The sequence below is a fragment of the Staurois parvus genome, unplaced genomic scaffold, assembly GCF_062004578.1.
Source record: "Staurois parvus isolate SC_StPar_1 unplaced genomic scaffold, SC_StPar_1.0 ptg000558l, whole genome shotgun sequence".
Taxonomy (NCBI): Eukaryota; Metazoa; Chordata; class Amphibia; order Anura; family Ranidae; genus Staurois; species Staurois parvus.
This window is the reverse complement of record NW_028318354.1, coordinates 400321-427785: the sequence shown is the minus strand read 5'-3', so window position 1 is coordinate 427785 and position 27465 is coordinate 400321. Positions and strand designations below refer to the sequence as shown.

Sequence of the window (27465 nt, the reverse complement as noted above, 5' to 3'; positions counted from 1 at the left end):
TTTTTTCTTTTTTCAGCCAGAATAACTATGTAACTATGTGACCCATACTTGAACAAATGGGTCCAATAAAACCTTAACACACCAACATCTCAGTTGGAGACAGAGTCTCAGGGCTTTTTTGGACCCATTTATTCACATATGGGTTGGTGAATCTGGTAGATACTCAAATACAAATAATACACAACTACCCCCCATCCCAAAAAAAGAAGAAAAAAGGTGTAGACTTTTTTGCAAGCAAATATCATGGTTTATTGAGCAAGATTTTCATTTAGCTATGGCAATGTTTTGCCAACAACAAAATCAATTTCATTGAAATAGTCTGCTCTCTAGTGATGTGTTTGTATCATTAACAGGGGCGGACTGACCATTTGGAAACTCAGGCACTGCCCGAGGGCCCGGGGTCAGTAGGGGGCCCCATGAGATGCCCCTGGTACCTTTTTCATAGGCTTTTTTGAGTTTGGGCAAGGACACAGGGGCCCCATGATCCCCTATTGGCCGGGGGCCCCATGAGTTGTCAGTCCGCCCCTGATCATAATTAATACAAATAATAATAATAACTAATACAAATAATTAACAAAGTAATTTATTGGTTGTACTATTGCAACACAAAAAGTCATTTTTTATTTTATTTCTACACATATTTATTTAAATAATTGTGTTTTGTTATTATTATATGCTTACAAACTACTAAGAATGTGTTTGCATTGAATCAGATGTAATTTTTTAATGTATTATTCATATATTAAATCCGATGTTAGTTTTTTTTTATTTTCAGTTTGTTTTATTGATTTTAAAAAGAATAGCGATAGATGCACCCATGCAGGTACCAAAGTGTCAGCTAGAGCATATAAACATTTAGAAGAGCAAGAACAAGCAAATACAGTATATCAAATGGGACTCCACTCTCAAAGCGATATATTCATGACAATACCGTGAAAGGTAAGGGACTTTTGGGTCACCTATTGTCAGCTTCAAAGTCAGGGAGTTTGGAATCCAGGAATAGGTGCATAAGGTGAAGACAATTTAATAAAACTAGGATAAAGAACATAAAGAGGAGGAAGGAGGTAAAAAGGGGGTAAAATCCACACTGTTAATATAGTTTAATATTATTTTAATCCATGGTCCTCATGAAGAGGTAATTGCTCCAATGAGAATTGGATTTAGCTAGTTAGATGCATACATGTGTTTGATCCTTAAAGTGTAAGTTCAGTGTCACAGAAATGTACAGCAGCAGTTGGGATCTGCATCCCCTAGTGCCATTGAAGGGAGCACCATCTTGTTTTTTGGGCTGCACATGAGCACTATGTATTCTTTTTTCTTTTGCAGCTGCTAAGCTCATTATAGTAGACAGGGGGTACTAGTCCCAATGGCCAGTGGTGTATTAAGGTTTTGTTCTGCCCTAGGCAACACAAAATGTGCCCCCCCCCCTCCACGTGAGAGACTGACATTGACCAACAACACCCCTGGACCCCAAACCACCCAAGAGAGCCTTCCACTACCATCACCCCCATACACCGACCACGCCCCTCCCAGTTAGAGAGAGAGAGAAAGACACTCACCTTCACAGCTCTGGACATCCCTAGGAACTGAGAGAGCCTGCAGCCTCTCTCAGTTCTCATCTGGTCCCCAAGCCCCATGTGTCCCCTCTTCCATTCCTTCTTCCCTGAAAAATGCCGCCCTAGGCAAATGCCTTGTTTGCCTTGTTGTAAATACACCTCTGACAATGGCTGCTCCATCCCTATAATAACTGGCTGTAGAGCATTTGAAGATGTTTCTTCTAAATGTGGTTGTGGACTTCATTGTTTAAACAGAAAGGGAACCCTGGCTGTTAGGTAGGTTTATCACACTGGACCAGGGGCGGACTGACCATTCGAGTATTCGGGCACTACCCGAAGGGCCTGGGGTCAGTAGGGGGCCCCATAAAATGCCCCTGGTACCTTTCATAGGCTTTTTTGGGTGAGATTTGAGTTTGGGCAAGGACACAGGGGCCCCATGATCCCCAATTGCCCGGGGGCCCCATGAGTTGTCAGTCCGCCCCTGCACTGGACTCCTATACCCATATGGGACAGCATAGTGTGCTTTTTTTGTAAAGCCGAACTTACACTTTAAATGATGTACAATAGTATGCCAAGGAAGGTGAAAACATATTTGAAAACTGCAAGATCTTTGTTAAAAAGGGCAACTTTCATGAAACCAATTTTTAACTTGATAGGCAAGATTCATTAAAGCAAATTGCAACAGGATAGGAGTTTAAAACTGAGACTAATGCAAACTAATATTCCTCACTTTGCAGTGCTTCCTGACAACCGCTGATCGATTCCATTTGTCGCCTGTAGAGACTTTGGGGTTGATTTACTGAAGGCAAATAGTGTGCAATCTGCAAAGTGCACTTGCTCCAGAGCTTAGTAAATGAACAAAAGCTTCACTTTGCAAAGAATACGTGCAAAGAAATCATGTGCAAGGAAAATAAAAAACAGCATTTTTGCTTGCACATGATTGGACGATGGAAGTCAGCAGAGCTTCTGCCCATTGGAGCAACTGCTCTTGCAAAGTGCACAGTCTATTTGCCTTTAGTATATCAGCCCTGAATGTTCTTAGACTGCAGTCAGCTACTCCCCCTTGTGGGCTGCAGTGACTATAACAGCTGTATAATCGGTGAGATCGCAATCATTGCGTCTCCTCTGCCAGGCGTAGTAATCAGTGACTAACCCCAGCTTCTTAAAGGTGTTATTCACAAAGCTCTCATCATATTTTAAAACATGGAACCGTTCTCCTCCGACATTCATGTGAGTTTTATTTATTAACGAAAAAAGTATCACGTGGCCTCCGGGTTTCAGCAGCTTTATGACCTTTTCCATGTTACTCATATATTCATCTTCATTTTTACTGATAGCTTCCAGTAAGAAACAACTGACCACGCAGTCAGCAAGAGGTAAATCCACGGGGGCGGTTATGTTTTCCTTTTCAAAGTCACATCTCAAAACCTGCTTGATGGACGACTTCAGGCGCATTTCTATGTCTGGATGTTGGTCTCTAAAAACAAAATACAGGCATTGCAAGGAAAGTTTCCAGTATGCTGCAAGTGAAGAACTGTTTTTGCAGTTATTATAGCACAGCCTTCATTAAAGAAAGTCCCATCAACAAAATTATATCACAGGTCCCTGCTGCCCATAAGATTATTACTCTCCTGAAATACTCTGCACTGCTGGAGGACTCTGTTCCTTCCTCTATAACTCTCCTCTCCTGAAATACTCTGCACTGCTGGAGGACTCTGTTCCTTCCTCTATAACTCTCCTCTCCTGAAATACTCTGCACTGCTGGAGGACTCTGTTCCTTCCTCTATAACTCTCCTCTCCTGAAATACTCTGCACTGCTGGAGGGCTCTGCTCCTTCCTCTATAACTCTCCTTTACTGAAATAGTCTGCACTGTTGGAGAATTCTGCTCCTTCCTCTATAACTCTCCTCTCCTGAAATACTCTGCACTGCTGGAGGGCTCTGCTCCTTTCTCTATCTAACTCTCCTCTCCTGAAATACTCTGCACTGCTGGAGGACTCTGTTCCTTCCTCTGTAACTCTCCTCTCCTGAAATACTCTGCACTGCTGGAGGACTCTGTTCCTTCCTCTATAACTCTCCTCTCCTGAAATACTCTGCACTGCTGGAGGACTCTGTTCCTTCCTCTATAACTCTCCTCTCCTGAAATACTCTGCACTGCTGGAGGGCTCTGCTCCTTCCTCTATAACTCTCCTTTACTGAAATAGTCTGCACTGTTGGAGAATTCTGCTCCTTCCTCTATAACTCTCCTCTCCTGAAATACTCTGCACTGCTGGAGGGCTCTGCTCCTTTCTCTATCTAACTCTCCTCTCCTGAAATACTCTGCACTGCTGGAGGACTCTGTTCCTTCCTCTGTAACTCTCCTCTCCTGAAATACTCTGCACTGCTGGAGGACTCTGTTCCTTCCTCTATAACTCTCCTCTCCTGAAATACTCTGCACTGCTGGAGGACTCTGTTCCTTCCTCTATAACTCTCCTCTCCTGAAATACTCTGCACTGCTGGAGGGCTCTGCTCCTTCCTCTATAACTCTCCTTTACTGAAATAGTCTGCACTGTTGGAGAATTCTGCTCCTTCCTCTATAACTCTCCTCTCCTGAAATACTCTGCACTGCTGGAGGGCTCTGCTCCTTTCTCTATCTAACTCTCCTCTCCTGAAATACTCTGCACTGCTGGAGGACTCTGTTCCTTCCTCTGTAACTCTCCTCTCCTGAAATACTCTGCATTGTTGGAGAATTCTGCTCCTTCCTCTATAACTCTCCTCTCCTGAAATAATCTGCTCTGTTGGAGGGTTCTGCTCCTTCCTCTATAACTCTCCTCTCCTGAAATACTCTGCACTGCTGGAGGGCTCTGCTCCTTTCTCCATCTAACTCTCCTCTCCTGAAATACTCTTCCAGGAGCAGACTGACAACTCATGGGGCCCCCGGGCAATAGAGGATCATGGGGCCCCTGTGTCCTTGCCCAAACTCAAAAAAGCCTATGAAAAAGGTACCAGGGGAATCTCATGGGGCCCCCTACTGACCCTGGGCCCTCGGACAGTGCCCGAGTTTCCAAATGCTCAGTCTGTACTCTTCAGAGTGGGACACTTTGAGCCGAGAATATTGCACCTTTTCACAATATTCTCAATTTCTGAGATTGTGGATTTGGGGTTTTCATGAGCTGTAAGCCATAATCATCACAATGATGACAAATCACGGCTTGAACTATCTTGCTTTCTATGTAATGAGTCTATCTCATATATTAGTCTCACCTTTGAAGATGCATTACTGAAATAAATGAACTTTTACACGATATTCTAGTTTTTCGAGTTTCACCTGTAACTTTTATGTGTTATCGAAAAAAGTGACAGGTGGCCTCCGGGTTTTAGCAGTTTTGTGACCTTTCCCAGGTTACTCATATATTCCTCTTCATTTTTACTGATAGAATCCAGTAACAAAAAACTAAGAATGCAGTCAGCAAGAGGCAACACCTCCGGGGTAGTTATGTTTTCCTGTTCAAAGTTACATTTGAAAACCTGCTCGATGGACGACTTCAGGCGTATTTCTATGTCTGGAATTTGGTCCCTATAAATCATAATACAGTATGTTGTCAGTAGAATATGCAGCAAGTGAAGGACTATGTTTGTAATTATTATAACACAGCCTTCGTTAAAGAAAACCCCGTCTACAAATATAAAATGATATGAGAAGTCCTTGCTGCCCAAAGAATTAGCACTCTTCTCTCCTGAAATACTCTGCTCTGCTGGAGGACTCTGCTTCTTCCTCTATCTAACTCTCCTCTCCTGAAATACTCTGCACTGCTGGAAGACTCTGCTCCTTCCTCCATCTAATGCAGGCCATAGACGGGGAGAAGAACGGCAGATTTTTCTTTTAAAAAACGAAAAATCGGTCGTTCAAGCGACCGACGTTACCATCAATGCTAAAAAAAAACGGCCAATTTTCATCCCGTCTACAGCCGGCAAAAAGTGTCCCTGCAGAGAGCTCCGCTATTTCTTTGACAGTTCTTTGACAGTTCCTTGACATTTACAGAGGTTGCAACAATGTATCTATTTGTATTTATTTAGGATACAGATGTTTTTATTCGGAAACAAATAGATATAATGTTGCAACCGCTGTAAATGTCAAGGAACTGTCAAAGAAATAGCAGAGCTCTCTGCAGGGACACTTTTTGCCGGACTGGAATTCCTCTTATTTTTCATCCTTCTTCTTCTTCTCCTTCTTCATCATCATCCTCTTCTTCTTCATCATCATCATCCTCTTCTTCTTCTTCTTTTTCTTCATCATCATCATCCTCTTCTTCTTCTTCATCCTCCTCCTCTTCTTCTTCTTTTTCTTCATCATCATCCTCTTCTTCCTCTTTTTCTTCATCATCATCCTCTTCTTCCTCTTCTTCTTCTTCTTCTTCTATTTCTTCATCATCATCCTCTTCTTCTTCTTCTTCTTCTACTTCATCATCCTTCTTCTTCTACTTCTTCATCATCATCCTCTTCTTCATCATCATCTTCTTCTTCTTCATCATCATCCTCTTCTTCTTCTTCTTCGTCATCATCATCCTCTTCTTCTTCTTCTTCTTCTTCTTCTTCTTCTTCTTCATCATCACACTCTTCTTCTTCTACTTCTTCATCATCATCATCATCCTCCTCTTCTTCTTCTTCTACTTCTTCATCATCATCATCCTCTTCTTCTTCATCATCATCATCCTCTTCTTCTTTTTCTTCATCATCATCATCCTCTTCTTGTTGTTCTTCGTCATCATCCTCTTCTTCTTTTTCTTCATCATCATCATCATCTTCTTCTTCTTCTTCTTCTACATCATCATCCTCTTCTTCTTCTTTTTCTTCATCATCATCCTCTTCTTCTTCATCATCATCATCATCCTCTTCTTCTTCTTCTCCTTCTCCTTCATCATCATCATCCTCTTCTTCTTCTTCTTCTTCTTCTTCTTCTACTTCTACTTCTTCTTCCTCTTCTTCATCATCATCCTCTTCTTCTTCTACTTCTTCTTCCTCTTCATCATCATCATCCTCTTCTTCTTCTTCATCATCATCATCATCCTCTTCTTCTTCTTTTTCTTCTTCATCATCATCCTCTTCTTCTTCTTCATGATCATCATCATCCTCTTCTTCTTCTTTTTCTTCTTCATCATCATCCTCTTCTTCTTCTTCTTCATCATCATCCTCTTCTTCTTCTTCGTCATCATCCTCTTCTTCTTCTTCTTCATCATCATCACCCTCTTCTTTATCATTATCATCTTCATCCTCTTCTTCTTCCTCTTCTTCTTTTTCTTCTTTTTGTCTTCCTCTTGCAGGTCACTGCTCATGCGCAGATTTTTTATCGGTAAAAAATCGGCCGATTTGCCCATCATTGCCGCAAAAATCGGCCAATCGGCAAAATCGGCCGTTTTTTTTCCAACTTTACCGATAAAAAAATCGGCCAAAATACCGAAAAACGGCCGAACAAATAGCCCACTAACGATCCGAAAATCGGCCGATTTTATTTTTGGCCGAAAAATCGGCCGATTTTCGACCCATCTATGGCCTCTGTTGATCTTTTATTGAAAAGAATCAAACAACAAAATTTTATACTAAAGTAAAAATCAAAACCATAGTACAGTCATAGCAATAGAAAAAACAGGACAGCGCTACAGACAAAGAATGCTGAAAGTTCACATAACGGACTTTCAGCATTCTTTGTCTGTAGCGCTGTCCTGTTTTTTCTATTGCTGTTCAGATATGTGGTGTGATCATATGAGGATTTAGCAGCAGCAAATTAGTTTGTGATATTTTTTATACATTAGCCTGTTTCAGATTGCGCACAGGTGCTTTTATTATTATTATTATTATTATTATACAATCATACTTCAACAGAAAACAAAAGGAATGCACATCCACGTTCAGAATATATACAATATATAGAGAGTCTACTACCAAAACTTTCAAACTATAGAAAACTATTTACATAAAGCAACAGAGAGGGCCTAAGAAGCACAACCCATGGCACCTATGTACGCAGCCATTTTTCAAAAATTAAGCATCAAGGAAAAAAACTAGGGTGATAAGAGACAGACAGCCACACCCCGGAAAGAGACTCCTGGTAGTCAGGGGAGCATGAAACCCCTCCACACCTTCAACCAAACCCCCCCGACCCCTCTTGTCTCTCTCAAGCACCCGAATCTTCCCCACCTCATGCAAAATGTCACACACCACCACCTGAACAGGAAGGATTTTATGCTGAGTGGTGACCTGACACCGTGCGTTCCAGGTGAAATAACGGACTACTAGACTAACTAAAAAAAAGTGTATCTGAACAAAAAAACCCCACCAGTGTTGAATGCTCCATATATCCACTCAGCATAACACAGCCTAGAGAGAAAAGGAACACTATGGGCCCTCCCCACCTGTTTGTATATCTCTATGTTAAAAGGGCAACGAAGCAGAAAATGGTCTATAGTCTCCCCTTCACGTGCACACTCCTCCCGAGGACAACCTTGATCCATCTAACTGCGGTATTTCAAATTGCCCCGAGCATAGAGACTCCTGTGGAAGCACAGCCAGGCCAGATCCCTAAATTTAAGGGGGACTCTATCCAAGTTAATCAGCCTTAACTCTTCCCTCGGAATTTCACCTGGGCAATCCCTTAAGGCCAGTGGGTCATGAAAGACTTCGCTCAAGACTCGGCTCATAAGGACTTTCCTCAGAGCGGATCTGAGATCTTCAGCTGATAATCGCCACTGCCGCAGCAACTTCAGGCATGGAGAGATGTAGGCTGGAAGCTGACCACGATGACCCCTGAGATTCTTCACTTGACCACCTTCAAACATGCCTGCCCATCAAGGAGGTTCCACTGCAAGCATAATACTAATGTTAAACTTGAGAAAAAGCAGTGAAAAGAACTGGGTTGACCATACCTAAGCCTCCCTCCCTCCTGGACAGACAGGTGACATTCCTCTTGATGAGGTTCAGTCTGCTCCCCCACAGCATCTGGAAGAACACATTAGAGACCCTAGCATAGAGAGACACTGGCAAGATGCAAACAAAGCTGACATATACTGTAAAAAGACCGGAATCAGGTAAGTCTTAATCAAATCAATCCTTTCCCTCAGAGATAACTTCCATCTCTTCCAGCTGATCACCAATAATAATAAGGCCATAATCGCCAAGTCTGAATTCAAAGCCTAATATCTTAATTTTTCTCCTGGGGTGTTGGAATGGCGTCCGGGAGATCAAACACCTCACTTTCCTTTCCCATCCAGAAAACTTTACTCTTATCCTTATTGATCTTCAGAGTACCTTGATGTCAGAGACCACCTTCTCTGCTTCATCCGTCCCAGTGACAATCACTGATACAATGTCCGCATTGGCAACAACTATCAAATATGGCTCACCCGGGAGCCCCACTGGTACCCCATACAACATGCTTCTCTCTAGCCTCCTGATGATGGGGGCGATTGCAAACACATAGAGCAGGGGACTCAGAGGACAACCCTGGAGCACCCCAGAGCCAACCACAAAGGAATGCCTAACCCAACCATTAACAAGAGGGAAGCTTTACAACCCCTTATACAAGACTTTCAACCAACTGACAAAGCCACATGGCAGACCATACTTACTAAGGAGTAGCCACAGGTACTCATGGTTGACACAATCAACCCTGCCTGATCCAAAGTCAGCAAATACTTTCCCCAGCCTGCAACCCTGCACTGCTCCAGGGCCTCCCAGACAGCTAACACCGCTGTGAATGTGCTCCCACTCTGGACTGAACAGTGCTGATGGCGAGAAAGCAAAGACTCTACTACTGACGATAAGCACCAGAAAAGTATCTTCGCTAGAAACATTCCATTGACCTTCAGAAGGCTGATGGGGTGCCAATTCTTAGTCATCGAAGGATCCTTACCTTTTGACAGAAGAATCACAGCTGAGTGCCTCATGGAAGGGGGAAGAGTCCCCTCAGTGAGGCAGCTGTTAAAAATCTCTGCCAAATGCAGGGCCAGAATAGACTTAAAAGCTTTGTAAAACCATCTGATCCAGGTGACTTTTTGATGGCTAGTTGCTCAATTTCCCTTATCATCTCTTCAACTGTGATCTCCTCTGTCAAATTCATCAATGGAACATCTCCACCATTTAGACCTGGAGTAGAGTCCAAACATCTTTCCATCTTGCCTCGGTCAAGTTCTTTCCTCCCAAGATGTTCAGCATAAAAGGACCTCATGACCTCCAGGATCCCTGACCTGGACTTTGTCAAGGAACCTGTACTAACCTTAAGGCAAATGACCGTCTTAACAGCTACACCTGTTTGCAGTTCTCTTAAGGGTCGGGTGAGTGGTACTTCCCATAGTCCCTCTCCAGAAGCAAAGAGGCATGCCGGTCATATTGACACTTCCTTAGGAGGAGTTTCATCTCAGAGATGTTCTTCCTTGAGGAGAGTCAAATTCAATCTCCAGATGCCCTTGACACTCTGAGGGGAATTTAAAGCATTCAAGACCACAGATAGCATACAGTGATCAGAGAACTCTACTGCATGCACCACTAGGGGAGAGAAAGCAGAGGTCTCCTTTAGAAAAAACCTATCTATCGTACTCTGGCTATTACCTCGATGAAAGGTGAACCGTGTGTCATCTGGGAGGTGCTTAATGTGCACATCTACAAGACCAGCATCCCTAACCATACTATTAAAAAAAAACGCTATCATATCCCAGCTTGTCTTTGAAGTTCTTCTTGTCCTTTGGCCTAGCCACAGTATTAAAGTCACCACCAAAGACCACTTGCTGGGATGAAAAAAGAAATTGCTTGATCCTTGTAAAAAGGCATTTCCTGTCCCACTTTGTGTGCGCCCCTAAAACATTAATTAGGTACAGGTCCTGCTCTCCCACAAGGATGTCTAAGACCATACATCTCCCAATCTCTACCTCAATAACCCGCCAGACAGTTACCATGTCAGTTTTAAACAACACCGCCACACCGCTGTAAGGTTCGGCCGCAAGAGACCAGTAAGATGGACCATACCTCCACTCTCTCTTATCCATATGAGTATCTGCCAAAGAGGTGAGCCTAGTCTCTTGCAAAAATAAAATTTCAGAATCTACTTGGCTGAACAAAAAGAAGACCATAGAACGAGCGTTAACTGACTTAATGCTGGCAACATTTATTGTCGCCACTTTTAGCGGAGGGGGAACCACCATTTGGGTTATTGGGTGGATTGCTTCTTAGCTCCCCTCTGCTGTTCATCACCAGAAGCCTCTCTCTTTCTCGAGGCCTCCTCAAACTCCATTACAGATTCTAAACTACGCTCATCAGAAGTGCCTGATGAGGAAATATTTAAATTGGAGGCCCAAAAACGGTTGGAGACAGGCACTGGAGTTTCCCGTCCCTGTTCCGTCCTCAATGCCTGCCTCTTCTGCCTCACAACCTTCCTTCTCCCCTCTAGGTACTGCAAGTCAGACTCATAGATGCTCTCACCTCTTGATTTTTTGTTAGAAGTCTTCACAGAAGATTTCTTTACAGAAGAGACAGCAGCACAATTTTTGCCACCCTCTACCACTCCTGGTGGGGGGGCACCTTCCTTCAAGTCAGACTTGGGAGGGGAAGACTCACTGGGGATAACATCTCAGGGGGCACAGATTTGGAAGGTTCTGACACAAGGGAGTGGGTACAGTAGGTTGGGGGGATGCAGAGACAGGCACAGAAGGAATACTAACAGACAGAGGAGGGGTGGCCAGTGGAACTGGGGAGGGATCCTGAACAGAATAAGGGGAGACAGTCACCGAAGAGGAGGATGTTACACCAGGGGCCTCACCCTCCAATCTGTCCAGCCTCAATAGTTCTTCTATCACTGCTTTCTCCACATTGTGTCAAGCCTCAGAATATTGGCTGTAGGGGTGGCCAAGGCATAGGCACAGGTTGCACCTTATCTGGGTGCAGTCCTTGGCCACATGACCCTTATCCCGACACATTGAACATATTAATGCTGAACAGGAGGAGCTAAAATGCCCCTTTTCTCCATACCAGTGACCCCAGCTTTGGATGACCAGGGTAAAAAATAGTCACCCTATCCCTCCCTATAAAAGCGGAGGAGGGCAGGTGACGGACAATTTTCCCATCCCTGGCCAACATGACCGTCACCGACCAACCCCCAGTCCAGATGTTGCGCTCATCAAGAATTTTATCCAATTTTGTCAAAACCTCCTCATAATGCCTCAACCAGACCTCTAGGTCCTGAGCAGGAACACTCTCATTACTGAGGATGACAGTTATATTTTTTCACTGTTGATCTCTGTGAGACAGCAACTGGTGCCAGACCTTCCCATTCTGGGCTTGACCTGCACTGAGCCTCATATCATTCCCAAAAGAGGTCAAGACCCTCTGGCCTGGTGAAGCTTATAGTGTACTCCCTGCTCCCAGCTACATGAATGAGGGCATAGAGGTAATTAGCCCTAAAACCCATTCCCAAGATTAGATCAACTACCACATGCCTTGCTGAAGGGATTGCACGACCTTCACATTTAAGCATGATGACATTTCACCTCAGACCCCCGGCTGAGGTCAGAAACCCAAGACCCGACATGGGGTGCTCAATGTGGCAGTTTGTGGGGAAAAATCCTGCTTGGAAGTGGAGTTCCCCTTTGACTGCAGCCCTGGCTTAATGACATTACCAGGGGCAGAGCCTACCACCTGAGCAAAGGTATGCTTATCAGAGCCAAGGCCCCACATGGTAGGGCAGTATTAGTCTGCATATTACTATTCAAAGATGGATCTGAGCTGGAAGGACTGTCCTTCATGCCTCTACTGGTAGGATTGTCCTTCACACCTCTACTGGTAGGATAGTCCTTCACACCTATACTGGTAGGATTGCCCTTCACATCTCTACTGGTAGGATATTCCTTCACACCTATACTGGTAGGATTGTCCTTCACACCTCTACTGGTAGGATTGTCCTTCACACCTCTACTGTTAGGATTGTCCTTCACACCTATACTGTTATGATTGTCCACACCTCTACTGGTAGGATTATTCTTCACACCTGCACTGATAGGATTGACTTGTATTGGAAAACCTGTTATTTGCAGGATTGTACATCACACCTGCACTGGTAGGATTGTCCATCACACCTATACTGTTAGGATTGTCCACACCTCTACTGGTAGGATTGTTATTCACACCTGCACTGGTAGGATTGTCCATCACACCTTCACTGGTAGGATTGTCCATCACACCTGTACTGGTAGGATTGTCCATCAAACCTGCACTTGTAGGATTGTCCATCACACCTCTACTGGTAGGATTGTCCTTCACACCTCTACGGGTAGGATTGTTCTTCACACCTTCACTGATAGGATTGTACATCACACCTGCACTGGTAGGATTTTCCATCACACCTTCACTGGTAGGATTGTCCATCACACCTTCACTCGTAGGATTGTCCATCACACCTGTACTGGTAGGATTGTCCATCACACCTTCACTGGTAGGATTGTCCATCACACCTGTACTGGTAGGATTGTCCATCACACCTGTACTGGTAGGATTGCCCATCACACCTTCACTGGTAGGATTGCCCATCACACCTGTACTGGTAGGATTGTCCATCACACCTGCACTGGTAGGATTGTCCATAACACCTTCACTGGTAGGATTGTCCATCACACCTGTACGGGTAGGATTGTCCATCACACCTGTACTGGTAGGATTGTCCATCACACCTGTACTGGTAGGATTGTCCATCACACCTGTACTTGTAGGATTGTCCATCACACCTGTACTGGTAGGATTGTCCATCACACCTGCACTGGTAGGATTGTCCATCACACCTGCACTGGTAGGATTGTCCATCACACCTGCACTGGTAGGATTGTCCATCACACCTTCACTGGTAGGATTGTCCATCACACCTGTACTTGTAGGATTGTCCATCACACCTGTACTTGTAGGATTGTCCATCACACCTGCACTGGTAGGATTGTCCATCACACCTGCACTGGTAGGATTGTCCATCACACCTGCACTGGTAGGATTGTCCATCACACCTGCACTGGTAGGATTGTCCATCACACCTTCACTGGTAGGATTGTCCATCACACCTGTACTTGTAGGATTGTCCATCACACCTGCACTGGTAGGATTGTCCATCACACCTGTACGGGTAGGATTGTCCATCACACCTGCACTGGTCGGATTGTCCATCACACCTGCACTGGTAGGATTGTCCATCACACCTGCACTGGTAGGATTGTCCATCACACCTGTACTGGTAGGATTGTCCATCACACCTGCACTGGTAGGATTGTCCATCACACCTGCACTGGTAGGATTGTCCATCACACCTGCACTGGTAGGATTGTCCATCACACCTGCACTGGTAGGATTGTCCATCACACCTGCACTGGTAGGATTGTCCATCACACCTGCACTGGTAGGATTGTCCATCACACTTGTATTGGAAAACCTGTTATCAGTCACACAGACATTAACCTTTCCATCAGGTGCAGTAACAGTCTCCACTGCAATACCACCGGTCACCTGATGCTGCACTATAGAGCCTTGCTCAGCAGCTGTGACTGGTCAAGCAGCTTTGGATTTGGCCAAAGAAGGGTTATTGGGTTCTGCTGGCACTTGTAGTCCCTCTGCAGAAATGTCTTCTTTTTTTTTAAATGCACATTTTGCTGAGCTCTAACATTATCAGTCAATGCATTGCTGGATATGGGGTCACCAGACTGAGTGTCACTGGGCAAACTGTCAGCATTAGTCACTGTGTTAAAAGGCACAAAAATAGTTTTATCCACTGTTTCGGACTTGATAGGCTTTACCTGATCAGGCACATTAACTATCCTATCTAACTCTCCTCTCCTGAAATACTCTGCACTGCTGGAGGACTCTGCTTCTTCCTCTACCTGACTCTCCTCTCCTGAAATACTCTGTTCTGCTGAAGGACTCTGCTTCTTCCTCTGACTCTCCTCTCCTGAAACGCTCTGTACTGCTGGGGGACTCTGCTTCTTCCTCTACCTGACTCTCCTCTCCTGAAATACTCTGTTCTGCTGAAGGACTCTGTTTCTTCCTCTGACTCTCCTCTCCTGAAACGCTCTGCACTGCTGGGGGACTCTGCTCCTTCCTCTAACTCTCATCTCCTGAAAAACTCAGCTGAACTGGTTACTGTCTCCTGGATGCAAGTCTGTGTGAAAAATGTGTGTTGCCTGGCTGTGCAGGTCTATAGCGGGACCCAAATCTCTAGCGACTTCTAAGGGGGCAGTGCTACACTAATGACACTGGCTGGGAAAGGGTTAACATCTAGGACAATCAAGGGGTTAAATATGTGCCTAACTATGTGCAATATTTGTAAAATGTCCTGCTTTTACTAAGAGATCTAACACTTTTTGCAGGGATACGAAACTGACAAGATTGCTGCTTTTGTTCAGAGCTCTGTGTTGTTTACCAACACAGAGCTCTGGACTGGGACTGAACACAGCCGATTAGCAGGTCCTGGCTGTGAATCATTGGCCAGGACTTGTTGACTGGCTTCTGCCGTGTGCAATCACAGTGGATCAGTGGATGCCGGGTTGAGGGCATGTATGCGCACACCCTAAACCCAGTAGGTAGTGACATACCAGTATGTTGCGTCGCCTACAGCACAGTGTGGGCGGCAAATGGTTAAAATACTGCCCAAAAAACAACAAAATAACAAAAAATGAAAGGCTCAAGTTTGTTTTTTTTGTACGTTTTACACTAATTTTTAGCAGTTTTCATTTTTTTTTATCACAAGCATGATAATGATTAGGATTACACATATCAGACCGGGGTCTATTTGTAACATTTTTCCTGCACCTTTCACATTTCACGGTTTTTGTTTTTTTTTTAATTCTTGAATGGCAATTTTATATTAGGATTAGGAATACACATATCAGATCTGGGTCTATTTGTAACATTTTTCGTGCAACTTTCACATTTCATGTTTTGTTTTTTGTTTTTTTAATTCTTGAATGGCAATTTTATATTGCAGGACAGTGTTGCAACCAGGGGCGGACTGACCATTTGGAAACTCGGGCACTGCCCGAGGGCCCGGGGTCAGTAGGGGGGCCCATGAGATGCCCCTGGTATCTTTTTCATAAGCTTTTTTGAGTTTGGGCAAGGACACAGGGGCCCCATGATTCCCTATTGCCGGGAGCCCCATGAGTTGTCAGTCCGCCCCTGGATGCAACTGCAAGCCAAGCATTTCACTTGCGGTTGTGGTGCAGCCCCATTAATCTCACTGGGTGAGTATGACAGACAGCACAACCTTTCAAACTCTACAGCCTGAATTAAAATTGTCACAGCCGTGAAGAAAAGCACCATGGTTGCTGCATGCGTATAGCCTTGTCAACTGTTGTTACCACCCCCCAAGCTGTCAGTGTAAAGACTAGAGCCCTTATGGATAGAATCGGTGTGGTTTTAAAAAGAATCAGGCAAGAGCTGAAAAATAAAGCTAACAAAAGTGGAACCATTAAAGGACAAGTCACCTCTTTCCTTCTAACTCGGCAACAACAGTTAATGTGTGCGTCCAATCATACGATCCGGTGCGGTTGTGTAGCCATCTGCTCAATTCCATAATACAATGCTCATTGCATTTCAGTACAGCGATTTCTTTGAAGAATTTGGACCCAGATAAGAGATGGTGGATGAAGGAACCAATGCTGAGATCAATCAAAAGATTGCCCTTTATGTGTTCTGCAGGGATATCACAGAATTGGGTGTTAAGTACATTCTAATCAAACATTGCATTAAGGCTTCATGCACACTGGGCGTTTAGCCTCAGGTATTTAGTTGTGGTTGGAGGGCACAGGTGCACCATCCAGTAAAGCCACCAGCAGTCTTTCAAACCCAACTTAGAGCCTGACAGTTGCTTGGGCTCTCCAACTGCAGCTAAATGCCTGGCGTGCATGAGGCTTTAAAGTTAACTTGCCATAAAAAAAAAAGGCATGCCCTATTAACATCTAAATCTAAGCACCTCAAAATGCCTGCACTTACCTTTTTATAGGGTTCTGTTCACCATGCTGTGGGAGTTATTTTAAAGTGAAACTTTAGTCAAAAAATTAGGTTCTGCTAGGTCACTTCAGGCTGGACAGCACAGTGGCTAAATGGTCAGCACTTCCACCTGGCGATACTAGGGTTGTTGGTTCAAATCCCAACCATGGCACCACCTGCCTGGAGTTTGCATGTTCTCCCTGTGCCTGTGTGGGTTTCCTCCCACACTCCAAAGATATGCTGGTAGGTGAATTGGCTCCTGTCTAAATTGTCCCTAGTATGTGTATGTATGAATGTGAGTTAGGGACCTTAGATTATACACCCCTTGAGGGTTAGGGACTGATGTGAATGTACAATATACAGTCATGGCCGAAATTGTTGGCACCCTTGATATTTTTCCTGAAAATCAAGTATTTCACACAAAAAAGGTATTGCATTAACACATGTTTTGCTATACACATGTTTATTCCCTTTGTATGTATTGGAACAAATATAAAACAGAGGCAGAAAAGCAAATATGACATAATGTCACACAAAACCCCAAAAATGGGCTGGACAAAAGTATTGGCACCCTTAACTTAATATTTGGTTGCACACCCTTTGGAAAACATAACTGAAATCAGTCGCTTCCTATAACCATCAATAAGCTTCTGACACCTCTCACCCGGAATTTTGGACCACTCTTCCTTTGCAAACAGCTCCAGGTCTCTCTTATTGGAAGGACACCTTTTCCCAACAGCAATTTTAAGATCTCTCCACAGGTGTTCAATGGGATTTAGATCTGGGCTCATTGCTGGCCACTTCAGAACTCTCCAGCGCTTCTTTGCCATCCATTTCTGAGTGCTTTTTGACGTATGTTTGGGGTCATTGTCCTGCTGGAAGACCCAGGATCTTGGACGCAAACCCAGCTTTCTGACACTGGGCCCTACAGTGCGACCCAAAATCCTTTGGTAATCCTCAGATTTCATGATGCCTTGCACACAGTCAAGGCACCCAGTGCCAGAGGCAGCAAAACAACCCCAAAACATCATTGAACCTCCACCATATTTTACCGTAGGTACTGTGTTTTGTTCTTTGTAGGCCTCATTCCGTTTTCGGTAAACAGTAGAATGATGTGCTTTACCGAAAAGCTCTATCTTGGTCTCATCTGTCCACAAGACGTTTTCCCAGAAGGCTTTTGGCTTACTCAAGTACATTTTGGCAAACTGTAGTCTTGCTTTTTTATGTCTCTGTGTCAGCAGTGGGGTCCTCCTGGGTCTCCTGCCATAGCGTTTCATTTCATTTAAATGTCGACGGATAGTTCGCGCTGACACTGATGCTCCCTGAGCCTGCAGGACAGCTTGAATGTCTTTGGAACATGTTTGGGGCTGCTTATCCACCATCCGGACTATTCTGCGTTGCAATCTTTCATCAATTTTCCTCATCCGTCCACGACCAGGGAGATTAGCTACAGTGCCATGGGTTGCAAACTTCTTGATAATGTTGCGCACTGTGGACAAAGGCAAATCTAGTTCTCTGGAGATGGACTTGTAACCTTGAGATTGTTGATATTTTGCCACAATTTTGGTTCTCAGGTCCTCAGACAGTTCTCGTCTCCTCTTTCTGTTGTCCATGCTTAGTGTGGCACAGACAGACACACAATGCAAAGGTTAAGGGAACGTCTCTCCTTTTTATCTGCTTTCAGGTGTGATTTCTATATTGCCCACACCTGTTACTTGCCCCAGGTGAGTTTACAGGAGCATCACATGCTTGTAACATTCTTATTTATCCGCAGTTGTGAAAGGGTGCCAATACTTTTGTCCAGCCCATTTTTGGAGGTTTGTGTGACATTATGTCGAATTTGCTTTCTTTCCTCCCTTTTTTTGTTTTGTCCCAATACACACAAAGGGAATAAACATGTGTATAGCAAAACATGTGTTAATGCAATACGTTTCGTGAGAAATACATGATTTCCTGGAGAAATATCAAGGGTGCCAACAATTTCGGCCATGACTGTATATGTAAAGCACTGCATACATATCTATACCTGCTATATAAGTACCTGTAATAAATACATTTGCAGGTATATATATGAAAAATAAGTGTCTATGCCAGGGTTGTATGGAACTCAAGGGTCTCTGCAGAGGTTGCTAGGGTTCCATGAGCTATTTCTGCCTCTCAGATAAGTTCCCACTGAATCCATTAAATGTTTTTAGCTATCTATATAATTCTGTATAATTCTTCCCAATGACCATCACACTAATATGTCATGAGTTGTAGATATAGTCATTTTTAGTAGGGGTTTTCTGAGACCGGAAAGTTATTTTAAAGGTTCCTCATCGTTGAAAAGGTTGAGAAAAGTTGGTCTATACTGTATAAAATCCGGTAATGCAGTCTCACCCTGAGCTGCACAGTTTCTCTCTATTTTTAGGCACTGTGCCGAAATTATCCTAATTAAAAGGTATGCGCTAATAACAAACTTATACAAAGGTGTATATCATCATCCAAAAAACATTAGTGTTTTAAATAAATAATTATAGTGTCCAAACATAAATTAGTGTCCAAAAAATATATATATATCTTCAGTGGCTTGAACCAATTGTGAAAAATCCACCACCAAAGGAGATTAACTCACCAGAGCTAATGGCTGGTCAGATTATAAACCAGCAACAGCGCTTGTGCTCTGGGAGCAATGAACCCAATGTCCAAATAGATATGGTGATGTTTCAGATACTTCCAGATAATAATAATCACAGATTATTATGGATTATTATTATCTGGAAGTATCTGAAACATCACCATATCTATTTGGACATCGGGTTCATTGCTCCCAGAGCACAAGCGCTGTTGCTGGTTTATAATCTGACCAGCCATTAGCTCTGGTGAGTTAATCTCCTTTGGTGGTGGATTTTTCACAATTGGTTCAAGTCACTGAAGATATATATATATTTTTTGGACACTAATTTATGTTTGGACACTATAATTATTTATTGAAAACACTAATGTTTTTTGGATGATGACATACACCTTTGTATAAATTTGTTATTAGTGCATACCTTTTAATTAGGATTATTGTTGCCAAAATTTATTTTGGGTGAGATATGCTCCTGACATTTTGGTGTTTTTTGTAAGCGGCGCTTTTTTCTTTTTTAATTTGGTATTGATTGTAACTGTGCCGAAATTGCAGAGGCCAATCTTCTGGCAGCCTAAATATTTACTGCTGCTAAGGGGCTTTGGTCTTCAGTAGAGATGAGCGAATTATTCAAAAATTCGGTTCGGCTGATTCGCCGAATTCGCCGAATAAATTAGCTTCGAGCCGAATATATTCGCTGCGAATTTAACTTATAAAAAGGGTGTTTCTAGGCTTCAGAGAGCCTTTATATTAGTGCAGAACACTGTACCTTTAATTTAAATGCTCTTGGAGTCTGCTGGGGAAGAGAAATAATACTGTCAGTCAGTATGACATGCAGATGAGTGCCGTCGATCTTAGAATCACCACACACTTCACTCATTTGGGCAGTCACGGGGCCAAAACCAGAGTGTGGAGCCACAGTGTGGCGGTGGAGGCAGCAGCAATGGGAGGCCATACAGCACCCTATGACAAAATGGAACCCACCAGCAGTGTGAGGAGACCTGAAAGTGGCACATGGCACAGTGTGGCGATGGAGACAGCAGCAATGGGAGGCCGTACAGGGACCCATGACACACTCTGGACCTGGCAGCAGCATGAGGAGGCGGTACAGGGGCCCATGACAGATTACGGGCCTGGCAGCAGCATGAGGAGTCGGTACGGGGGCCCATGGCAGATTACGGGCCTGGCAGCAGCATGAGGAGGCGGTACAGGGGCCCATGGCAGAGTGGCGGAGCGTAAGCAGCTAAAATTGAAGGCCATACAGAGGCCTATGTTAAAAAGTCCCCCCAGCAGCAGCGTGGGGAGACGACTATCAAGAGTCCAATGGCAGAGTGGCGGAGCAGAAGCAGCTTCAATTGAAGGCCATACACAGGCCTAGGTTTAAAAGTCCCTCACAGTTAATTCCAATAACGAACTCTACTCCTCCGTGCAATCTACTTACAAGACCCTGGGCAGGTCTGGGTCCAAATTGTGGTAGAGACTGGTTTTGTTCAGCCATGCTTGAGCGAGTAATAACAGGTCTGTTCTGCCCTTTGGTGTCTGGCTTAATGCGCACAACACTGAACGTCCCAGCGTTTGTCAATGATTTGCCGTTAAGTGATGCAAACCCGCTGAACCACGTTCATGAGGAGCCGGTACAGGGGGCCATGAATCAGTATGGACCTGGCAGCAGCGTGAGCAGACGACAGAGGCACATGGCGCAGGGTAGCGGTGTAGGCAGCAGTATTCGGAAGCCAAACACAGGCCTCGGTTAAAAAGCGGAAGCCGTCAGCAGCGTGAGCAGACGACAGAGACACATGGCGCAGGGTGGCGGTGGAGGCAGCAGCAATGGAAGGCCATACAGCACCCTATCACAAAATGGAACCCACCAACAGTGTAAGGAGACCTGAAAGTGGCACATGGCAGAGTCTGGCGATGAAGTCAGCAGCAATGGGAGGCCGTACAGGGACCCATGACACACTCTGGACCTGGCAGCAGCAAGAGGAGGCGGTACAGGGGCCCATGGCAGAGTGGCGAAGCGTAAGCAGCTTAAATTGAAGGCCATACAGAGGCCTATGTTAAAAAGTCCCCCCAGCAGCAGTGTGGGGAGATGACTATCAAGAGTCCAATGGCAGAGTGGCGGAGCAGAAGCAGCTTCAATTGAAGGCCATACACAGGCCTAGGTTAAAAAGTCCCCCCAGCAGCAGCGTGGGCAGACGACTATCAAGAGTCCAATGGCAGAGTGGCGGAGCGGAAGCAGCTTCAATTGAAGGCCATACACAGGCCTAGGTTAAAAAGTCCCCCCAGCAGCAGTGTGGGGAGACGACTATCAAGAGTCCAATGGCTGAGTGGCGATCCGGGAAGTCAGCGTTGTGATTGCAGATGCAATGCAGAAATTTTATGAGGTAATGCCGTGGGTGCGAAGAAGATCATATACCGTCGTACTTCCATCCATAAGACGGAACAACCTGCGAACCGGGAGCTTTATTGCCCTGACCCGCTGAGCAGCTTCTGGGATACCCAAGAGTTTGGCTTCTGTGGGGAATATGGTTGAAAACTGAAACTTAAAGGCATGTTGACGGAAGGGCACCAGTGTCAGTGCTCCGGAGGGAATATAGCTTCAAAGCTGACACTTAAAGGTATATTGACGGTCAGAGACCACAGGAAGTGGAGCTTGCGTCTTAAATCGACTGAATGTGGCAGACGTGAAACGTCTACGGGCCGTATATGAAACGGGTTGTTCCTCTTTCTGGAATAAGTGTTGGAAATGGCCACTCTTTTTGGTGTGGCGTTTTGTCTATTTAATTCCGATAACGGACTCTACTCCTCCGTGCAATCTAGTTACGAGACCCTGGGCAGGTCTGGGTCCAATTTGTGGTAGAGACTGGTTTTGTTCAGCCATGCTTGAGCGAGTAATAACAGGTCTGTGCTGCCCTTTGGTGTCTGGCTTAATGCGCACAACACTGAACACTGTGTCCCTGAGTAACGATTCTGTGTCCCTGAGTAACGATTCTGTGTCCCTGAGTAACGATTCTGTGGCCCTAAAGTCTCTGTGGCCCTAACTCTGTCCCTTAATACACACAGGTCTGTCTCTCTTGAATGACCGGAGGCTAATGGAGAATTCTAAGATGGCCGCGATTTATAGCTCCACCATTACACAGTGCTGGCTGGCTGCTGATTGGCTAATGCGATCACATGTCATGAATGCATTATGGGTCAGCGCGCCTTGTCTGCGCGCCTTCCCAGAGATCCCCGCCCCATCTTCTCTGTCCATTTTCTCCGTCGCCACACATGTCGCCGCCATTTTTGGGAAAATTCGATTCGTGCATCCGAAGTTTGCTAATCTTCGGATTCGTCGCGAATAGAATTTTTCCAAATCTTCGGAACGAATTCCACTTCGTCATGTTCGATTCGCTCATCTCTAGTCTTCAGCAAAATGGCAGCTTCCAGCAAGAAGAGACAGGAACAATGCTGGAGGCAATTTACAGCACACACTAATTCTGGTAGCATAATTATTAATGTGGAATGTATGTTCCTTGCTATAGAACATTGGGCTACATTCACTAAAGCAGATCACATGCTGTATTTAGGTGTCCGGACACATTTTCCTTAAATATCTCATGCAATCTTGTAAATCTCAATTCACTATGCCATTTTCAGGTATTTACAGCAAAAAGGTCAAAATGCTCTGTAAGTACTGTATAAAACAGTGTTAAACTCAATTCACAAAGGAAATAAAAAAATAAATGCCCCCCCAAACAGTGGATGAGTCATGGATGTTAGGGACTCAGCGGCCGCTCGCTTTTTAACAACCATAAAGGTTACTGGTTGTTAAGGACGCTGGCTATCGTCGACGATAAATTACTGCAGGTTTTAATGACTAAAATACCGCATCACTTCATAGAATAGCGCATGTAGTATTTTAGTAGCGTTTTTTAGTGAATTTAAATTTTTTTGGAAAAATGCTAAGCTGTATTTTACTGCGTTTCCTAAATACCTCTGTGAATGGAGCCCATCATTTTTTTATCAAGTTGGTATGAGTACAGTTCCCCTTTAAGGTTTAGATAAACACTAGCAATGCACTTCTCATATTTGCTTTTCTTTTGATCTGTTAAATATACCAATGAAAGTGTGTTGTTCTATTTGTTAAATCTCACCTGAAGTCACATCTAATGCATTTCCATGACACTGTCCTAATAGGTGCGATTTCAAGTAGCTCGATTTGAAAAATAGTTCCTGCATTCATTTTTCACCACTTCAGTGCGATTTAACTCTCATAGACTACAAGGTAAATGGAATTGCAATCTCCATTGTGTCTATATCAGCGCTACTTTGAAGTCGCATTTTAAATGGAAGCAAATCGCACCACTTTGGAAATTGCGGTGTGAACCAGGGCTAAATGCACAAAATGCCTGTTGGTCCTGCCAAAAACCTAGTGCTGTCCTATGCCCTTTGTTGTATTTTCTAAAGCACTGTTAATGATTATGAATGAGCTGATGGTTCAGTTGGAACAAAGGTTTGGACAAAATTTTGGCTGTGTGGGACGTCCAGTGAATGGCCAAATGGATGTTTGGTTGTGTTGCACCTCCAACTGAAATGCTTTTGTTTTATTTCCAAAAACAAATGCCTGATGATCCTACCAAAAACCAAGTGTTGTCCTACACCCTCTGCAGTGTTATGTGAAGCAGTGTTATGACCCTGTCCAGCTCTATGTCACGGGTGATGAGGAAAGTGGGAGATGAAACATCCATATGTAAATGGATAGAAAACTGGCTAACAGATGGTAATCAGAGAGTAGTGGTTAATGATTCATACTCTGAATGGTCTAAGATTGCCAGTGTTGGGACACTTACTTTTTAATATATTTATAAATGATATAGGGTCTGGGATTAAAAATCCCATTTCAGTATTTGCAGATGACACCAAGCTGTGCTGTGGAATAACATCCTTACAGGATGTCTTCAACTAACCAGCCAACCTCAATGCACTGTGTAATTGGGCAACTAGGTGGCAAATGAGGTTTAATGTTGATAAATGTAAGATTCTGCACTTGGAGGCTAAGAATATGCATGCATCATACATACTAGGGGGGTACAACTGGGGACATCAATGGTGGAGAAGGATCTGGGAGTTCTGGCAGATCACAAGCTGAATAATGGCATGCAATGCCAAGCTGCGGTTTCTAAAGCGAACAAAATCCTCTCTGGTATTAGAAGAGGTATAGACTCCAGAGAGAGAGATATAATTTCCCCCGATACAAATCATTAGTAAGACCTCATCTGGAATATGCAGTTCAGTTTTGGGCACCAATTCACAAAAAGAACATTGGGGAACTGGAGAAAGTACAGAGAAGGGCAACCAAACTGATAAGAGGCATGGAGGAGCTCAGCTATGAGGAAAGATTAGAGGAACTGAATTTATTCTCTCTTGAGAAGAGAAGATTAAGGGGGATATGATCACCATGCATAAGGGGGGATATGATCTGCATGTATAATACATAAGGGGGGATATGATCTCCATGTATAATACATAAGGGGGGATATGATCTCCATGTATAATACATAAGGGGGGATATGATCTCCATGTATAATACATAAGGGGGGATATGATCTCCATGTATAATACATAAGGGGGATATGATCACCATGTATAATACATAAGGGGGGATACGATCACCATGTATAATACATAAGGGGGGATACGATCTCCATGTATATTACATAAGGGGGGATACGATCTCCATGTATAATACATAAGGGGGGATGGGATCTCCATGTATAATACATAAGGGGGGATATAAGCTCCATGTATAATACATAATGGGGGATATGATCTCCATGTATAATACATAAGGGGGGATATGATCTCCATGTATAATACATAAGAGGGGATATGATCTTCATGTATAATACATAAAGGGGATATGATCTCCATGTATAATACATAAGGGGGGATATGATCTCCATGTATAATACATAAGGGGGGATATGATCTCCATGTATAATACATAAGGGGGATATGATCACCATGTATAATACATAAGGGGGGATATGATCTCCATGTATAATACATAAGGGGGATATGATCACCATGTATAAATACATCAGTGGTTCATATAGTGAACTCCGTGTACAGTTATTCACCCTGAGGTCATCACAGAGGACAAGGGGGCACTCTTTACGTCTGGAGAAAAAGAAATTTAATCTCCAAACACGGAAAGGTTTCTTCACAGAAAGAGCTGTGAAAATGTGGAATAAACTCCCTCAAGAGTTGGTTCTGGCCAGCTCACTGGACTGCTTCAAAAAAGTCCTGGATTCTTTCTTAGATACACAGAATATAACTGGATACTAACATTCATAGGTAAAGTTGATCCAGGGAATATCCGATTGCCTCTCGGGGGATCAGGAAATACTTTTTTTCCCCTGCAGGAGCAAATTGGATTATGCTTTGCTGGGTTTTTTGCCTTCCTCTGCATCAACTGTGGGTGTAGGATTATAACTTTTTTTTATGGTTGAACTGGATGGACTTTTTTCTTTTTTCAGCCAGACTAACTAAGTAACTATGTTCTGTATTCCTAATAAACTTCCTCTCCTAGGGTGGTAATGCTGCTCCTTTATAGATACAGCACAGAGAATGAGCTTTTCAAAGTGGCAACAATAGTAGCCGAATGTGTGAATGAGCCCCTATCTCTATCAATATAAAGGTGTTTTGTATGTTAGATCTACTGATATATATATTGTACATACCCCTGTTCAAATAATAGTGAAGATTCATCATTGGAAATGTCAAAGAATCGTCAACAAAGACCATGTCCTTCTTGCCAGAAAAATATGATTCCAAATGATTTCTGGAGTGCATTCCATCTTTGTGATACAACTTGTGTGTCGAGGAATCCATCGTCCTACGGAATAGGCCTCACTTCTGCTCTTTGCATTCAATCTGTTACTATTTTTTTACTGTCAGAGTTCCATATATACTCATCTGGTATAAGCTCAGGAAATTCATTAACATGCAATTCAACATCATTACATAACTGATATTTACTTTCCCAGAACAGTCATGAGGATACACCTGACTGAAGGATGATTTCCACAGGGCTTTCAATATGATTCCTTTACAGTATACAGTAATATCTCAAGTGTTTGATTTTTCTTTTCACAAATTAAAATAGAAATCTGTCAAACTAAAAATATGGGAATATCCTTCCCATTGGACCCTTTACTCTGCCTCCTAAGGTTACCCTTTTCTGGAATTCCTAAACACTCTAAAAAACTTAGTGCACAGATATTGACAGCTGCCAGGAGATTAATCCCTCAAAGCTCCTAAAAATGTGATGCCTGCTCTCCTCACAAACCTTGGCCACTTATCCTGTCTATCTTGAAGTGCAGGTTTTCTTTTCCTTTCTCTCTTTTTTCTTCAGTTCCCTTTCTCTGCTTTCTTGATTTCTTCAGATACAATCTAACATCTTTATCGGTTGTAAATTTTTCATGGTATATGTTCAACAAATAAATGATGACTATGGTATCTCAATGCTTTTGTACTGTTGATGCAAGGTATATATTGTATTTTCGTTACTGTCAAACCCTCCGTAACCGCTGGTTGGCTTTCATTCGGTTTTGTGTTCCATTTCTTTTGTAAATGTTAACCTTCAATAAAATTACAATACGAAAAAAATAAATATAGGAGAAAAGACAAAACATTATAATTTTATTGACCAATGTAACTAGTCACCACCTGAAGCCAGCTAAAAGGGAGGCTGTTTACCCACATGGAAGAAAAATATATTTTAAAAATATTCTTCCCAAATATATTGATATATATTTGAAATACTACAATTTTGGTCATATTCAATATATTTAAAAAAAATAAATGAAAAAAAAAAAAATATATATATATATATATATACACACACACACTGTATGTTGAAATGTGTTTTTTATATATTACAATATATATGAAAAATGTATTCTTCAGAATTTGTTTTAACATATAAAAAAGTCATTGTACCGTATGTTTTTACATATATTTGTAAATGCATTACAAAAATATAGATTAAATGTATTTTTAAAGACAGGGTATATTTAAAAATGTATTTTTAAAAATATTTTTCATATATTTTGCAATATATAGAAAAAGCATTTCAACATATAATATATATATATACAGTGGGGCAAAAAAGTATTTAGTCAGCCACCAATTGTGCAAGTTCTCCCACTTAAAAAGATGAGAGGCCTGTAATTGGCATCATAGGTAGACCTCAACTATGAGAGACAAAATGAGAAAAAAAATCCAGACAATGACATTGGCTGATTTGGAAATAATTTATTTGCAAATTATGGAAC

At 43.1% G+C, this 27465-nt stretch overlaps 1 protein-coding gene across 1 annotated transcript; it reads right to left on the bottom strand.

Annotated features, from left to right (window-relative positions):
- Positions 1 to 224: 224 nt before the first annotated feature.
- Positions 225 to 26068, bottom strand: LOC149450927 (nicotinamide N-methyltransferase-like). Its single transcript, XM_089691256.1, has 3 exons — positions 25870 to 26068; positions 16029 to 16236; positions 225 to 3033 (listed from the first exon to the last, which is right to left on the bottom strand). Exons 1-3 carry the CDS (start codon positions 26018 to 26020, stop codon positions 2610 to 2612), a joined length of 783 nt encoding a protein of 260 aa, XP_089547382.1. The 5' UTR covers positions 26021 to 26068; the 3' UTR covers positions 225 to 2609.
- Positions 26069 to 27465: the final 1397 nt, after the last annotated feature.